The sequence below is a fragment of the Chanos chanos genome, chromosome 6 (genome assembly GCF_902362185.1).
Source record: "Chanos chanos chromosome 6, fChaCha1.1, whole genome shotgun sequence".
Classification (NCBI taxonomy): Eukaryota; Metazoa; Chordata; class Actinopteri; order Gonorynchiformes; family Chanidae; genus Chanos; species Chanos chanos.
The window spans coordinates 46,872,503-46,890,318 of record NC_044500.1 but is presented as its reverse complement, the minus strand read 5'-3'; the positions used below and the strand labels follow the sequence as shown (position 1 = coordinate 46,890,318).

General features: G+C 45.6%; 1 protein-coding gene across 1 annotated transcript; it reads left to right on the top strand.

Moving 5' to 3' along the window:
* Positions 1 to 1,682: 1,682 nt before the first annotated feature.
* Positions 1,683 to 16,130, top strand: rereb (arginine-glutamic acid dipeptide (RE) repeats b). Its single transcript, XM_030776951.1, has 17 exons — positions 1,683 to 1,771; positions 2,929 to 2,977; positions 3,220 to 3,344; positions 3,743 to 3,842; positions 4,868 to 4,966; positions 5,228 to 5,308; positions 5,656 to 5,809; positions 6,775 to 6,867; positions 7,685 to 7,881; positions 8,673 to 8,852; positions 9,645 to 9,755; positions 10,175 to 11,337; positions 11,592 to 11,814; positions 12,241 to 12,928; positions 13,576 to 13,716; positions 15,261 to 15,435; positions 15,963 to 16,130. The coding sequence occupies exons 1-17, from the start codon at positions 1,746 to 1,748 to the stop codon at positions 15,994 to 15,996; spliced, it is 3,639 nt and encodes a 1,212-aa protein (XP_030632811.1). The 5' UTR covers positions 1,683 to 1,745; the 3' UTR covers positions 15,997 to 16,130.
* Positions 16,131 to 17,816: the final 1,686 nt, after the last annotated feature.

The following is a 17,816-nucleotide window of genomic DNA, read 5'->3' as shown; positions in this document are numbered from 1 at the left end:
TCTGTCTCACTTTTTTTCTTTTAAATTCTTCCAAAACTGTGGAAAGGGTTGTGAGATGTTAGTTCATTGCTTTAAATGATTTTATGTGTGGTAGGGTTTTCTCACAGGCTCCCTCCCTCTCTCTCTCTCTCTCTCTGTGAGAGAGCGAAGAAGACACATAACTGATCATTGTGCATTGTTACAAGTCCAGTCTGCAGTTTTACCGTGGGAACCCTCGTTCACATAATCGTACACTTCACCATGACAAGCTGTCATTAACTCAGCTCAGGTGTAACCCATTAACCCACACAGACACCAGTTACAGGGGGCATCTAACAGTCAGGTTTTATGGGGGGAGGGCAGTGGATTACCTCAACAGAAATCTGTTGTTGCTGGGTCAGATTACTCAGATAATAATCTTTATCAACACAGTTTTGAGGGCTGAGGAGAACTGTTCCTGGATCAGCACTCATAGTCCCCCATGCTTGGGCTGAGATGTTTGCTTCAATGGCATTTAAAAAAAAAAAAAAAAAAAAGATCATATCTTCTTTCAATAAAATAAAAAGACTGCAAGGAAGACAACTTTTATCAAAATGACGTGCCCTTAAAGCCACGCTTATCGCCGAGTCAAACGCCGGTCACAAACTAAATTACCACCATGTCTATGCAGAACAGCTATTAATCACTGAGTTTGAAGTAGCACTGTGGCCTGTGGCCCGTTTCGTGTTTGTTTACTGCTGCGGAGATACAAGGAGCTGTGGTGAAAAGCGATGTCTTATCTCTTAATACACCATCCAGCCCGTGCATTTGAAGCATGTAATAATTTGAGGCGAACGGACAGGTAATTGGCAGGCAAGCAGCACCAGTAGTGAAGAATGAGCATGAGAACAAAAACAAAAACAAAATTCTGAATGACACTGAAATATATAACGGGACTTATATAGAGAAGGAACCAGTTAGTTCCAGGTTTGTTTTCTCATGGGAGCATCCAGTTCTAGTTCAGGGTTAAACTCTACAGTGAATGGTGTTTGTTTTTGTTTAATGTAATTAAGTGTAGGATTGCTCCTAATCATTGCCACAATCCGTGATGGCATGTTAAGTCATGCTTTCCCTCTCTCACACACGAGCGATTCTGATTTTCGTTTATTTATGACAAACGAGAAATTAAAAAAAAAAAAAAACCCTTAAAGATAATTAAATCTTTGCAAATAAATTCATTTGACCTATATTTTATTTTGTTTATAGACGTATCGCGTGCATAGTATGGGGTATTATTTGCTGTAGCTCAGTTGTTTCTGCTTCATTTAAAGGGCGTGTTTGGGAATTTCGTCTGACAGCTGAACAACGGGAGTCCATTTTATCACCGATGTTATTCCGCTGTGGCCGTTTGTATCGCTCTCTTTCTTTCTCTCTCTCTCTCTCTCTCTCTGTATTTCTTCCCTTGTATTATTTTTACCGCTGTCTGTGGGTCTGCGGAATGCGTGGTTCTTGAGCTCGGATTGGTGCGCGTTTCCTCGCGGACGGGCCGGATACGGAGCTGAAGCTGATCCCATTACCGATGGCGGGGGCGGCACATGCTCAGTTATGTCTGTGGAAGTGGATCTCGGTAGGCTGAGCGTGAGGACTGAGGTCATTGCATGAGCTCGGAAAAAAAATCGTCTGCTTAGCCTCCATTTTGAGTAGTATGAAATAGGGGGAATAAGCGTAGTTTTCAGCCGCCTCACTAAAAAACAAACTGTAAACACACAATCGAAGAAGACGGCGACATGGACGATTTGTTCAGCCCGCGAAGGTTTGTTGATATTTTTGTTTCCTCTCTGGATGCCTTCTCTTTAAATACCGTTTGCATATTTCAAACACCGCAAATACTTTTGCAGCGCAAATACAAATATAGATGGTTGTGAACTTGACAGCTTGTCTGTAAAGGCTGCGCAGAGACAGAGGCCATCCAGCCCTTTGACGGGATGAAAACACAGATTTCAAAACGTGCATTTGTGCTATCATAGTATTTGAAATATTGTTATTAAGCTTGGTGTAAAAACATAGAATTTTTTTTAATAATGCTTTGATGTTTCGCTTGCATAGACAAGTATGTTTTTTTGATAGATTTCGCTCGTTAAATTGTCCAAAATAAACATGTTAAACATGTCGTCTCCCCGAAATCAAAATCACGGACGAAGAAGATGGGTTAGGGTATTGAAATGTATTCATCAGTGTAGTGATTGATTTGGAGTACATGCGAAAGGCTTCGAGCCCCCTTTTATATAACCTTTGGAGGGAACGGTGCCGCCGGGCGTAGATTGGCCAGTCCAGACAGATGGGCGGGATTTGGGATGATTTTCGTGATTGCCGATAAGCACATTTACGTGTTAAAATGAACTATTCGAAGAGACATCTGTGTGAAGCGTTGGGAATATATTAATAAGTGCAGAAATCGCGGGTGAACTTTGCTATATTCATGCGACGTCTAGCAAACGGTTTAGTTCCTTATTTATGTACATCTTTCCGATCAAAGAATGTGGTCAGCATAGCGTGTGTAATAATGTACTTACTTTTTACTTGTCTGTTAACGTTACTATGTATTCTGTCTTGCTTTTTAAACCCTGTTTTTCTGCAGAATAATCTGCATTTTGAAGTTCTTACATTCTGTCCAGACGTCGCGTAGAGGCAGTTAAACCTGTCCGAAACCTGTCGATATCATTATTGTCTGTCATTTAAAAATCGTGGGGAAATGTGTCTGTTTGTGAATTTAATAAATGTATTTTGTGAATTTCATATATATATATATATGTATATATATTTTTTAATATGTTATTTTATTTGTGCCAGGATTAAGCCGCAGGATTCTTTGTATCTAAAGCCAGTTTCGTGTTTTATGTATATGAGAAAACTGGATGAAAATGCGACCTGACGGGTGATCCTGAGGTTGTGTGATAATGTGTATTTCAGGCAGCTGAACAGTACGCAGGGGGAGATCCGAGTAGGTCCGAGCCACCAGGTTAGTTTCGCTGACCTGCATCTGAGTGTGTGTGTGTGTGTGTGTGTGTGTGTGTGTGTGTGTGTGTCAAACGCCTCAGGACTTCATATACGGGTCACTGATTATTTTCACGCCATACACGGCTCTGTGTGTGTGTGTGTGGATAACTTAATGAATGTGTGTGTGTGTGTGTGTGTGTGTGTGAGTGAGTGTGTGTGGGTGTATGCATACAATGATTCTGTTTTGTGTGTGGCTGTTTTCAGGCTAAACTCCCTGAGTTGCAGCCCCTCCCCGCAGCAGGCTCAGAACAGGTGACGGAGAATGAGGAGCTGGTGTGGACGCCAGGGGTCAACGACTGTGACCTCCTTATGTACCTGCGCGCGGCCAGGTCAGCACGTTGGTTTGACCTTTCGCTTACCTGTTTCAATAACAGCCAGCAGCTTCAGCCCAACTGTTGGATCATTCAGTTGCCTCGAACTTCTCTAAATATTTCAGCAGAGTAGTACGTTAGTATAAGGAGTATAACGTATTTATTAAGCCATAACAAACCAATAGCTTTTAATGAACCCAGTGATTATTATTGCTCAGTGATGGGTGTCTTCATTTAATTCTTATCAATAGCTCAATGGTCTCTTATTCTCTAATTAGTTCTAATTAAAGACAAACTGACCCTATTCCGAAAATAGCTGTGTTTCAGCGAATGAATTGTGTTATGGGGTGCTCTTGGCTGGACTGTTTCCGGGTCACGTGACCACGTATGACCTTTTTTTGGCCTCTGTATGTCAGGAGCATGGCAGCGTTTGCAGGCATGTGTGACGGAGGCTCTACGGAAGATGGCTGTCTGGCCGCGTCACGAGATGACACCACGCTGAATGCTTTAAACACGGTCAGTACACAGACGGGAACCAGCTGTCGTCCTACTGTGGGGTTTTTTTTTTTCGTTATAACTCTTGTCATTTTTCTCTTTTTCTCTTTTTCTCTTTTTTTTGTGATTTTTGTCTTTTTCTGTAACCACATGCGCCCCCCCCCCCCCCCCCCGCCGTGTGTGTGTGTGTATGTGTGTTTGTCCATCTTTGTGTGTGTGTGTGTGTTCGTCCATCTTTGTGTGTGTTCGTCCATCTTTGTGTGTGTGTGTGTGTATGTGTGTTTGTCCATCTTTGTGTGTGTGTGTGTGTTCGTCCATCTTTGTATGTGTTCGTCCATCTTTGTGTGTGTGTGTGTATATGTGTGTTTGTCCATCTTTGTGTGTGTGTGTGTGTTCGTCCATCTTTGTGTGTGTGTGTGTGTGTGTGTAATACGATTTTTTTCCAGCTCGTTATCTGTTTGTATTCCCTGATGTATCGACTACTTCCACTTGTGATTTCAGCAGCGATTGCTACTCTAGTATACGGCCTGGAGTAGTGCTACAGCGACGTTCGCTTCCGCTCAGATTAACAGATATCGTTTTTCCCCCAATCTGTGAATACGAGGGGAGGGGGTGTCTCTCTGGTGGGCGATATTGCAAGAATCATGGCATTTGTCAAATTTGCTGATACTGTGAGACGTTATTAGCTGAAAGCCACTGTGCTGCTTTTCCAGGCTGGTTTTCCAGATTAGGGTTCCAGATGAGGTGACCGTCCATTCCAAATGCATTTGGGAAGCTCAGTCCAGGTTCCTTGGTGAACACTATAAAAAAATCTTTGCAAATGATATTGGGTTAATTAATTTGAAAGTCAGTGCTATCCCAGCCTGACTCGTTTCTCGTTAGACAAAACCTCAGATCTACTGGTGTTTTCCCTCACATGAAGCATCCCAGCGGTGTTTTTCTCTTTTCATTTTCCTTTTTTTCTTTCTTCTTTCTCCTTTTTCTGTCCTTCTATTTATCTTTTTTTCACTTTGAAAAGAATTTTTTTTTTTTTTTATCCCCTTTAGCTCCATGAGAGTCACTATGATGCCGCCAAAGCCCTGCAGTGTCTGGTGAAGAAGCCGGTTCCCAAACTCATTGAGAAGAGCTGGTCAGAGGATGAAGTGGTAAGAGAAAAATGATCTCTGTTTTTACCCATCATAACAATAATTCTTATGGTTTGTGATTAGGTCTGTATCGTTTAGGTCTGAATTCTTTATATTTGTGTTATTGTCTACATTTTGCATTTTTGTATGGCATGTTTTTTTTTTGTTTGTTTGTTTGTTTGTTTGTTTTGTTACTGTTTCCCTTGACTAAACAGGAATGCAAAGACATTTTACTCTCTCTCTCTCTCTCTCCCGCTGTCTCTCTCCTTTTTGTGATACCAGAAACGCTTCATTAAAGGCCTGAGACAGTATGGCAAGAATTTCTTCAGGATCCGTAAAGACCTGTTGCCCAACAAGAAAACGGTGAGCGGTGAGCGCGTCTGCAGCTGAATTCAAGTGCAGACTGATGACTCTGTCGTTCTTTTGAACTTTTCTTTGCTGGGGAAATCTTGATGAGTGAGTGAACAAAAAAAGACATTCTCAGTGAGTACACTTGAACACACGGTTAAAGTAAAATGTTTGGACTGATGCTAAGTGCTAACCCTTCCATTAAATTAACCCTTTGACCATCGTGTCATCGCAGTTCTGAGGCTCTTAAGCTTAGTGCGGCATTAAGACCGACGCTGAGCTCTCTGTCTAAACTCCCAGCGCGTGGATCGGTTTTATGATCTTTTTTTTTTTTTGTTTTTGTTTTTTTTTTTCGTCTGAAGGGTGAGCTGATTACGTTCTACTACTACTGGAAGAAGACCCCGGAAGCTGCGGGGTCACGACCTCAGCGCCAGCACCGCAAGCAGCCCGCGTCCCGCAAAGTGAAAACCCGCAACTCCGCCTCGGCCACCAACGCCCCGTCCCGCACGTCTTCCAGTGAGTTCTGGTCCAGTCCGTCCCGACCCGCTGTGGGCCGGGCCCGCAGGCCGGTGCTCACCGCTGTGTGACGGGCCACGCAGGCCGGTGCTCACCGCTGTGTGCCGGGCAGGTGCTTTCACGCTGAAAAGTCACACGGGCCCCAGGGGGTCAACGCTTCTCTCTACATGTTATTGATGATCACAGAGGTTTTTCAGTCTGCTTAAATCGAAACTTCATCAGAGATTTTAGTATAAAAATTAATTTCAAAATGCTGCATTCAAATTGCCCTCATGGGCCTGTGTACATCCAGATGTCTCTAGAAGTGATTCAGGGACAGTTGATCTATTGCTTTTTGGTTTTTTTTGTTTTTTTTAGTTAAAATAGATGCATGTTTTTCTCAGTTATAATCTCATATCATGGGTTGAGGCTTCCACATGCTGGTTAGTATAGAGGACATACTGTCAGTAATAAAGAGACAGTGAGGTTTTCGCTCACAGCCACGAATGGCTCGAGCAACCATTTTACATGTAGAAAATGAAAATTGAGGCGTGGTTTACTTTTTCGCGTATCAGATCATGCCCAGATCAAGCAGGTGGTTACGGAAAATGGGGGGGGGGGGCGGCAGGGGTGGAGGTGGGGGCATAGTTTGTTAGGTCAGCAGTTGATCACCATAGGCCTGGGCGTGTACAGCAAGACAGGAGTTATGACTTGGAAAAAGTCAAACTGATGCCAAGTTGTTGTTTTTTTTGTTTTGTTTTGTTTTTTCAAAGAGCTAACTGTATTAGAGGCAAAGCCCGCAGCTCCTGTGAGAAGCATGTTGAACGTTTTCAGATGTTTTCATTTGAAACCCCCTCACATTTAAAGCCCGTGAACTGAGAATGTGAAATGAAAGCCTGTTAACAGGTAAAGTAAAGTTGTTTGTGTCTCATGTGATTGTGTGTGTGTGTGTGTGTGTGTGTGTGTGTGTGTTTTTTCCTCTGTAGTGGAGCTGAGTTCAGCGAGTGAGGATGACCTGGAGAGCGAAGACAGCGAACAGGGAGACAAAGACTGCGTCTGTGGTCACTGTCTCACCACCAGTGAGTACAAAATCTCTTTGTTTTGTTTAATCCACAAACCTTATTTCATGTTGCTTTTCATAAACCATTTAGACATAAATATTAGAAGTTAGAGAGGCAAACTCTCTCAATACTTAAAACAAGACTAAAGACTTATCTATTTTCTCAAACTTATGCGTAATATAATTTTGATTTGACTTTGTTATAGACGTGTAAAGCCCTTTGAGACTTTAAATATTGATATTGGGCTCTAAATAAATATTCTTCTTCTTCTTATTATTATTATTCAATATTAGTAAGAAATTGCTGGATGTGGGTAATGTAGCTTACAGTTATGATTTACAGAAGAGTTAATGTGTCGGTGTGCATGTCTTAAAGCGAGAGAGAGAGAGAAAGAGAGTGGAAAAAAGCAGAGTCTGAACATGTATTAGTTACCTCTGTGGTGAGATTCAGGGAGGTGTGAGTGTGTGTGTGTGTGTGAGTGTGTGTCTATGTGTGTGTATGTATGTATATGTGTCTGTATTTGTAAGCATGTGAGTACAAAAGAGTGAAAGAAGAGGAGCACCAGGTTCTGTGACTTTTCTTCATTACAATCTTTCTCTCCCCCCCCCCCCCCCCCCTCTCTCTGTCTCTCTCTCTTTGTCTCTCTCTCTCTCTGTCTCTCTCTCTCTCTCTTTCTCTCTGTCTCTCTCTCTCTGTCTCTCTCTCTCCCTCTCTCTCTCTCTCTCTCTCTCTCTCTCTCTGTCTCTCTCTCTCTCTCTCTCTCTCTCTCTCTCTCTCTCTGTCTCTCTCCCTCTCTCTCTCCCTCTCTCTCTGTCTCTCTCTCTCTCTGTCTCAGGCTCTAAGGACTGGCAGGTGGGTGGGAGGGACAACATTCTGCTCTGCTCCAGCTGCCACTCCCACTACAGTAAATACAGACGCCTGCCGCCGGCGCCCAAACCCGCAGACCCGCCGTACATGTTCAAACCCGTCAAAGAGGAAGAGGATGGGCCTGCAGCCAGGCACGCGATGAAGACGCGCCGCAGCAGAGCACCTGTAAGTCCGCTTTCAAAAAAAAAAAAAAAGAAAGAAAAAGAAAAGAAAAAAAAAACCCACTCGTTTTTCATTTCCTCACTCGTTTGTTTGTACGCGTGGGCGTTTTCGCTCCATAACTCGCTCTTTTACTCACATTTGGCCCACTTCCTCTCTGCGTCTCCTCTCTTCTCCCTTTCTTATTGTTTTGCGTCTGAATGTTTTGTTTCTCTGAATGCTCCTAAAACAACACTCGCATAATAGGTTTTGTCCTCAGGGCTTTAGCTTCTCTGTGCAGAAGTTCTCAGAACATTGAGTAACATAACAGTCCTGTTTAAAGTAAGAAGGAGAAAACAGATTTTTTTAAGCCTCCAGGTTTCATGCTCTCTGTAGCCGGACGCCATGTCCGTCATATCTAAGCTGTCTATGCAGTTTGCTGTAAATTACAATTTTTTTTTAGGGCATTTTTTCTGAAGTAAGAATTTCACCTCACTGTTTAAACCTCATGTGTGCGTGAATCTGCATGTCTGTGTGTCTGCCCTGAGATGGACTGGCGACCTGTCCAGGGTGTTTCCCCGCCTTTCGCCCCAACAAGCGCTTGGATAGGCTACAGCACCCCCTGTGACCCTAATTAGGATAAGTGGCTTAGAAAATGAATGAATGAATGTTTAATCCTCCCATCTCTCTCTCTCTCTCCCTCTCTCCCTCTCTCTCTCTCTCTCTCTCTCCCTCTCTCCCCCTCTCTCTCTCTCTCTCTCTCTCTCTCCCTCTCTCCCTCTCTCTCTCTCCCTCTCTCTCTCTCTCTCTGTAATCAGATTTCATCTCTGAGGAGTGGCCGTAAGCGGCAAACCGGTAGCCCTGATGGGGGCGTGTCTCCTGTTCACGAGGACGTGCGGTCGGGTGGCCACGCCCCCAGCAGAGGCAGCTCCGCTTCCATGGCGACCCGAGCGTCCAGTACTGACAGCAAGACTTCCGTCACTCCGAAGTCGGGCAAGGTGGTGACAAAAAAGACACGCTAACGCAGTAGTTCTGTAAACACACACAGCCACGTGGGCTGTGTTTCTATTGGACACTTTCCAATAATGACAGCATGTTCCACCCTAGAGTTATTATTATTATTATTATTATTATTATTATTATTATTATCATTATTATTGGATTTTTGGCTTTTTTCGGGGTAAAACATTCCCTGTCCCTGTTCCTCCGGCACCTGCAAAGTCTTCACTGCTCTTGTGACTTCACTCACCAGCATGTACACAAGCGTCTCCGTGGCAACGTAGAACAGTATTTCCCTCATGCCACTGTGCAGATGCTTCACGGAGATATGATAACGGAGAGTGCGCCCTGTCGGCCCTGCGCCCCCCCCCCCCCTCCCCGACCTTGCACCCCAACCCAGAACACTGTCACTTACGTTTTGGTGACACCCAAATGAGCAGGCAGTGATTCTGAGATCTGACCTTAGTAATGTAGTGCATTTCATTTAATGCTGCGTGACCCGGATGCCTACAGAATAGTTCTTTATTATTGGTGGGACTTTGTCTATGGGACTATGTTTGTCTATATCACTTGTAGTGAGAAAAAGGAGATCCTGGTATTTGACGTGACGTCATAGATTGAGTTTTGTGACAGATTATATCCCTCTGTGCTTTGGCTGTGTCAGTAACCATGTCTAGAATCTTGTCGTGTGATCTCTTCCTCAGCGGTCTCTCAAGTCTTCTTTATTTAAAGATCCAGTTACGTTGCTTTGTGGTTTGTTACTTGAACCAGCATTTCTGTTGTGTTTGCAGAAGATGAAAGTGGAGGCCGCTTTAGCGAAGGGGGTGAAGAGAGCGCGAGAAAGTGCTACCGAGGAGACGGATGAACCCGAGCGGAAAACCATGAAACGCCCCAAAACACAGGTAAGAGGAACAGAGTGTTTCGTAAACACAGAAATCACAAAGACATTTATTCTGTTTGAGTAAGGTCAATGTCAGTTTTACTCAGATGATTTTGGGAATTGTGTGTGTTTGTGTCTGTGTTTGTGTGTGTGTGCGTGCCTGTGTTTGTGTGTCTGTGTCTGTGTTTGTGTGTCTCTGTCTGTGTGTGTGTGTGTGCGTGTTTGTGCGTGCGTGTGCGTGCGTGTGTGTGCGTGTATGTGTGTGCGTGCGTGTGTGTCTGCCTGTGTGTGTGTGTGTGTGTGTGCGTGTTTGTGCGTGCGTGTTTGTGCGTGCGCGTGTGTGCGTGCGTGTGTGTGTGTGTGTGTGTCTGCCTGCCTGCCTGTGTGTGTGTGTGTCTGCGTGTGTGTGTGTCTGCGCGCGCGTGTGTGTATGTGGGACAGGAGGGCGGTGACTCGCCGTCGGAGGGTGAGGGAGAGAGCTCTGATTGCCGTAGCGCTAACGATGAAGTGAGCAGCGACACTAAAGACATCGACCAGGACAACAGAAGCTCTTCCCCTAGCCTGCCCAGCCCGTTGCCGGGCAACGAGAGCGACTCCGATTCCCCGGCTCCCGCGACCGCGCCCCAAACCCAGACGAACCTCACTACTGCGCCGGAGACCACTCACACACCGTCTGAAACTCCCACCCAGGCAGCCTCCACCCTACCAGAACCCCCAGTGCAGGCTCCTAGACACTGCTCCCACGATGGACCTCCAGAACCCCTGGTTCCGTCAGTGGGGCCCCAAAGAGGTGGCTCCCATCGGGTTCCAGAGGTTCCCCCTCAGTCTCTCTCTGGACCCTCGGGGCCCGGCTCCTCGTTCTCTCTTCCGTCGCCATACCCGACCTCCCACCCGGGGATGCCACAGAACCCGAGCCAGAACCTGCCCGGCGGGCTGACGCCAATCCACCCCCATGCCTTCCCCCCTAGAGCCCTTCACGCTCAGCGAGACAACCCCCCTCACGTCCTACACCACGCCCAAATCAAACCCCCGCCCACCACGCCCATACAGCCGACCCAAAAACAGCCCCCTCCCCCTCCTCCTCCTCCTCCTCCGCCGCATCACCTCTCCAACCCCCCCTTCCTGCAGATACACCCCAACCTGCCTCCTCCCCCAGCGCTGAAGCCCCTGGCCTCCCTCCATCCGCAGCACAACCCCTGCGTCCAGCCGCCGCCCTTGCACATCATGCCTCAGAATCACCCGCCCCAGCTGCCGGTTCTGACCCAAAGCCAAGTCAAAGGTCATCCGCCTGGACCCCCACCGCCAAGCTCCACGTGCCCCCACCCAGCTCAGCTCCACCCCTCCCATCCCCATCACATTCGTTCTTTCCCAGAATCCTCCTCCGCGGCGTTCCCTGCGTCCTCTTCGTCAGCCTCTGTTGCCAGTCTTCACAATTCCTCCTCCTCTTCGTCTGCAGCCAGTGCTCCTATTGGACCGTCACACATGTCAGTCAAAGAGGAGCCACTGGACGAGTCTGACTGTGACAGCCCACCCCCTCCACGAAGAAGCCCCTCCCCCGAGCCGACAGTGGTCAATACGCCTAGCCACGCCAGCCAATCAGCAAGGTAGAATTCCTGCTAAATATCGGCCTTTTTAACATATGATAAATGCATAAAATTGTATTACTTAAAATGATATAGTCATTATTTAAAATTTAAATACAAAATGAAATGAAATGCAGGTGAATATAATTGCATAGTAATTCCAAATGCAGTTTTATTAAGCTTGAGGATTGATTTTATTTGGAACGTGATTCAGCTCTCATTGGATAAAATGAAAAAGATGTGTTAACTGAAACCTGATTCTGATTGGCTGTCAGGTTCATCAAACACTTGGACCGTGGCTATAACTCCTGCTCTCGCACGGATCTCTTCTTCACTCCGCTCGCGTCCTCCAAACTGGCCAAGAAACGCGAGGAGGCCGTGGAACGTGCCAGAAAAGAGGCAGAGCTGAACGCTCGGCTGGGGCGAGAGAGGGAGAGAGAGAGAGAGAGGGAAAGAGAGAGGGAAAGGGAGAGAGAGAGAGACTCGGACAAAGCCTCCGTGAGTATTTTTTGGTTTGGGAGACCTTGCTGTGGGGAGTTTTCGCATGCGGCAGAATTTGTCAGCCGGATACTGCCGACTTTAGACAAAAATCCAAACCGTCCATTTTTAAAATCAGTTGAGGAACGTCTTTAATGCGTTCCTATTGACGTCTTGGCTCAGTTTTGTTGCTAACTGAGCTAACTGAGAAGACCTGCTTCATGGTGTAAACCCAATCAAGTTTATTTGTGAACATTTTGTTTGTACTGATTACTATTATAATAAGTAATATAGATTTATTTATTCTCTCTGACTGGCAGATGTCCGATACAAACAGAAGTTGTTTGTATTATTTGTTGATCTGTTGATTTGTTGTCCTGTCCTTGCATACATAATGACATGGTGTTTATGACTTTCATATTTTTTTTTTCCACTCTTGCCATACAGAGAGCATCCAGCTCTTCCCACGACAGTCGTATGAGCGAACACCAGATTCCAGGCCACGCCCAGCCCCGGCCCTCATTCGAGCAGCCCCCCACCACCGTGGCTGCCGTCCCCCCCTACATCGGCCCGGACACGCCTGCCCTGCGGACGCTCAGCGAATACGCCCGCCCCCACGTCATGTCGCCGACCAACCGAAACCACCCGTTCTTCATGCCTCTGGGCCCTAACGACCACGCCCTGGCCTATCAGATGCCGGGACTCTACGCGGCGGACCCCGCCCTCCGGGAACGTGAGCTCCGCGACCTCAGAGAGAGGGAGATCCGCGAGAGGATGAAGCCGGGCTTCGAGGTCAAGCCGCCCGAGCTGGAGTCCGCGGCCCTCCCTCCCTCGGCCAACCCCATGGAGCACTTCGCCCGACACGGCGCGCTGGCCCTGCCCCACGTGGCCGGGCCCCACCCCTTCGGGCCGTTCGTGCCGGGCATCGGCCCCGTGGACCGCGAGCGCGTCCTGAGGCCCGAGCTGAGCTACGCCGAGCGCCTGACGGCCGAGAGGCTGCACGCGGAGAGGATGGCGGCGGTGGCCGGGGACCCCGTCAGCAGACTGCAGATGCTGAACGTCACCCCGCACCACCATCAGCACTCCCACATCCACTCCCACCTCCACCTCCACCAGCAGGACCCTCTCAACCAGGGTAACCCCGCTGCTAGTATGTCCCCACCCTCATTACTCTACACTGCTGTCACTAGCATGCATGCATGTGTGTGTGTGTGTGCTTACAGAGAGTAAGACCTCTGTCACTAATACGTCATTACTGTCAGATAATGCATGCTACTATAACCCAGTGTAAGACAATGAGGATGAGAGTAATAATGTACTATTTGTATAGCACTGATTTTAGTGTCAGGGTAAGAGTTGTTCTCAGTGATGATGCTGTTATAACATAGAATTCACAGTATGATTAGTGACTGTATAGGGTGAGAGTGCTGGAGACTGTTACCCTAGGGAGTTGAGCTTGTTATAATATACGGTTCCATATTTGAGTAATGCACTGAATTAGATGCTCTGAGGCATTTGTGTGTGCGTGTGTGTGTGCGTGTGCGTGTGCGTGTGTGTGTGTGCGCGTGTGTGCATGTGCGTGTGCGTGTGTGTGTGTGTGTGTGTGCGCGCAAAGATGGAAATGTGTAATGTAAATTGCATCCTTACTGTCCAGTGTGAACTCGTTAAAGATCATACACACCAGGTTCCAGGGTCTGACGGGGCCAGTGTGTGTGAATCTCTGGAGTTCTCCTCGTCAGGGCTCCAGACTGAAGGCTCTAATCGCAGTACTGCCTCTCTCAGGTTCTGGTCTCCATCCGCTGGTGGACCCTCTGGCTGCTGGTCCTCCTCTGGCCCGGTTCCCCTTTCCCCCGGGTCCAATCCCCAACCCTCTGCTCAGCGATCTGCCCCATGACCACGACATGCTGAGACACCCGCTTTTCGGTGAGTCCCCTGAACCCGTCAAACCAGCAACCAGTCAGCCCACCTGCGCACACACGCCTGTAAATATGTCTCTCACCAACACAGCTTTGACAGAATGTTTTTGAATGACAGATGGTTTGTAAAGAAATATGAGGATGATGATGATGATGATTATGATGCTGATGTAGTTCCAAATGTAGTTATTGAAGCAACTTAGTTGTTGTCTGTTTTATCAGTATGAGCTTACAGTGCGAAGCTTACTTCATAGTGTGAAGCTTCACTTGGAAAACATCCTGTTCCCGGGCTCCCTGGTCTTGGTTTCAGGGGTTTTTGAACCACAAGTGTTTTTCTTTCATGTCCTCTTTATTCCCACCCTATCCTTAGCCTTTTCTCACTCTGTGTAGAAGACATTCAATGGTTTGTTGTAGTATTCTTACTAGTTCCTCATCGTTATTTTCAGGCAGACTTTGTGAAGCTCCTTTGAATTGATCAGTGCAGATCCAGAGGCCGCGTTGTTGTTATCTGTGTCAAGTTATTGCCTTTATGGAGTTGTCACAGCTTGTTTATTGAGTTGTCACTGAGTTTTTCTTGGGTTTGTATTGTGTTGATATGGAGTTGTTACTGAGTCGTTTGTGTGTTTGCACTGTGTTGATATGGACTTGTTAGTGAGATGTTTCTTGTGGTCATAGTAACAGTAGTAACTGTGACTGTAGTTCTTCTCTTTCTGTTGTTTTTGTTAATGGTGAAACCTCAGTATAGTAACCAGCAAGTCCAGTGAGACTTTGTGTTGTTCGTGATGGTGATGGGGACGATGGCCTTGATTTTCAGTGTATTTAGAGTGATCTGTTGGCAACTGGGGCGGCACGGTGGCACAGTGAGTAGCGCTGTTGCCTCACAGCAAGAAGGTCTTGGGTTCGATTCTCGGCCGGGCGGCCGGGGTCCTTTCTGTGTGGAGTTTGCATGTTCTCCCTGTGTCTGCGTGGGTTTCCTCCGGGAGCTCCGGTTTCCTCCCACAGTCCAAAGACATGCAGGTTAGGTGAATTGGAGACACTTAATTGCCCTTAGGTATGAATGTGTGTGTGAGTGTGTTTGTCTGTGTGTCTGCCCTGCGATGGACTGGCGACCTGTCCAGGGTGTTTCCCCGCCTTTCGCCCTATGAGCGCTGGGATAGGCTCCAGCACCCCCCACAACCCTAATCAGGATAAGCGGCTTAGATAATGAGTGAGTGAGTGTTGGCAACTGAAAAATAAAAACAAAAACAATGGAGACATTTGTGTAAATGAAGAATGTAAATGTACCAGAAATGGCTGTGGTTTCAGAGTGAAGTAAACATTCCACCATGACTAGGATCATGAATAGAGATGCTGCGCAGGACCAATCAGATGTTAGTTTGGTTACCATGGCAAAAAGGGGAGATTGCACTGCCTGAGAATGAATGGTGATTGGTGGGCCACGCTTTGGCTGGAGATTCAGTCATGAAGACTTTCGAACTGATTAGAGTGTTCCAGTGCGTTGAACCCGGTCTTTGTTTTGTTTTTTTGTTTGTTCGTTTGTTTGTTTTTTAGGGGCGATGTATCCGCGGGAACTCCCGGGTCCTCTGCCCCCCCTTTCAGCTGCCCATCAGCTGCAGGCCATGCAGGCGCAGTCAGCCGAACTACAGAGACTCGCCCTCGAACAGCACTGGCTACACGGACACCACCTGCACAGTGCGCCCCTACCTGGACAGGAGGACTTTTACAGGTGAACCTCCGCTGTTCACGTACATGCTGTGTGTCCTGTTCTTCTCTACGCCAGTATTCAAATACGAGCTCCATAAGCATGATGCATGACGCTCGAGCAAGTGTGTGGTTTAGACGCTGATTTAAATTGGTTTATCTTAAATATGCAGCATCCGCAGTCTTAAAACAGGGGGTGGGATTTATTCAAGTACTGAGTAACAGGAATGAGGACAGGAATAAGAATAGTGTAATTTGTAAAGCATTTTGTAAAAAGATTGACAGGAGCTCAAATGAGAGGCTAATGTAACGGAGGAGGGGTGTAAAAATAAGAGCTTTTCACCTCTGTTGGTGTGAAACTTCACACATCACCTACATTCAGTAGAAAGATGGATGGATCTCAATATAGCGCTGGTCAAGTCGGTCTTTTACCATGCACACTTTTCTTTTTTTTTTTTTTTTTTTGTTACTTAAGAACCAGAACCAGAAAAATAAAGAACCAGACCACATTGCAAGCGTGTTCATTTACTATGACAATGACTCTCTCCACAGCCGTCTGAAGAAAGAGGGCGACAAGCCATCGTGAGAGGTGTGACGTCGCCGGACGGGCTGGTCGCTAAGGGACACGGACGATGACGGAACACTGTGGACTTCAGAGGAACTTTTGTGTTCAGGGTACCAGCTTTCCTTTCAGCCCAATTCAGACCAAGAACCTGTAAAGGTTTGGTTCCCTCCTCTCACTCAGCACTTGATTTCTATCCTAAGAGGATAGAGGTTTGACCTACTTTATTGTACAGTATGACGTAATTAGCCTTTTGGAACATATTGACTTTATTTTCCTTGCATGAATATTACTCAACAATTTGTATTGGTTTAAAAAGACGCAGAGGAAGAAGAGGAAGAATAAGAAGAGGAAAAAAGATTAAAAGTTAACATTGTTTCTGTGCAGAAGCACATTATATATTATATATATTTACTATGTAAGAGGTGCTGTCATAAACTCCCAAGTTTATTATAATATAGAAAGAGAAAATTAACACTCTGACATTTTACTGAGACTGTAAATAATATATATATATATATATATATATAAATATATATATGTATATCAAATAATATATTACTGGTGTAAATTAAAACCTTACTATGGTAGATTTGGATGTGAGAGGTTGAGAGAACTTGTATATGCAGGAAGTGCATGATCCAAACACTGTATCACTCCTTTTCCTCCTGCTCTCGGGTCGGTTCCGGGACAAGGTTCTTAACCCAAACGCTATAACACAGTAATAAGTAACCTGCCTGTTTGCCCGTCTTCTGCAGATCTAGGGCTTTAACTTTTACAAATACTATAGAGATACAGAGTAGAGAGGGGAATAATATTTTTTGGGGGGGGTTCTGTTTAACGCAATACACGACAAATCATAAACATAGCCAATAATTCCTTTATGGAGTAACATGCATATATATATATATATATATATATATATATATATATATATATATATGCATCTCATTCCATTATTCAGTTATTCCTTGATAATATAGTGTGATGTTAATAGCAGTGTAATCAGAGCTGTGAAATGGAGCTGATGAGTGCAGTTGTCTCTTGTTGGCCTGAACTAATTCAAACGGATAGCGAAACGTCTTTTCTATATAAAACTATTAGATAACTCGAGGTCTGCTGGTTCCAGTTTTTGACGGGTCACTGTTTTGTACACAACTGCCAAAAAAAGAAGAATCACTCTCTACGAGAAAAAAAAAAACAAACAAAAAAAAACACTCTTAACGGTTTAATGAACACACAGTTATATTTGCTCGTGAGTCGTTGTCATGACAACACAGTGTCGCACGTATTCAGGTTTTAACACACTCTCCTTGAAACATTGTTCAGACTAACACTGACGGATGTTGGATCTCACTAACAGAACTGTTCTACACATAAAATCAGAGAATACAAAATGAGTCAGATTCTGTTTGGTTGTCTGACATGAGCTAACGGCAGAGAACACGCAGAGCATCCGTCTGTAACACGCTGTTCCTTTTTGCTACGTAACGTACACATTCCTTCTTCAACTGACAAAAACGCTTTTCATTCGCATGCCTCATGCGCACAAACAAGAAAAAAAAGGACTCAAAACATAAATCTGACATTCAACTTTTCGGGCTTTTTTTTTTTTCTTCTTCTTTTTAAATGTGACATGAAAAATGCCTACACGATTTCGTAAGGTCATGACCTCTGTTTTCTTGATTGCTGCCTTTTGTTATTGTTTATCTCTCTTTTTTTTTTTTTTTTGTCTAAACGAGAATTGTGTTTTGAGACCAGATTGTATGCACACTGAAACAGATCCTCCTCGATTTTTTTTTGTTAACCTTTACATGTACATGAAATTTTTTAACATTCGTTGT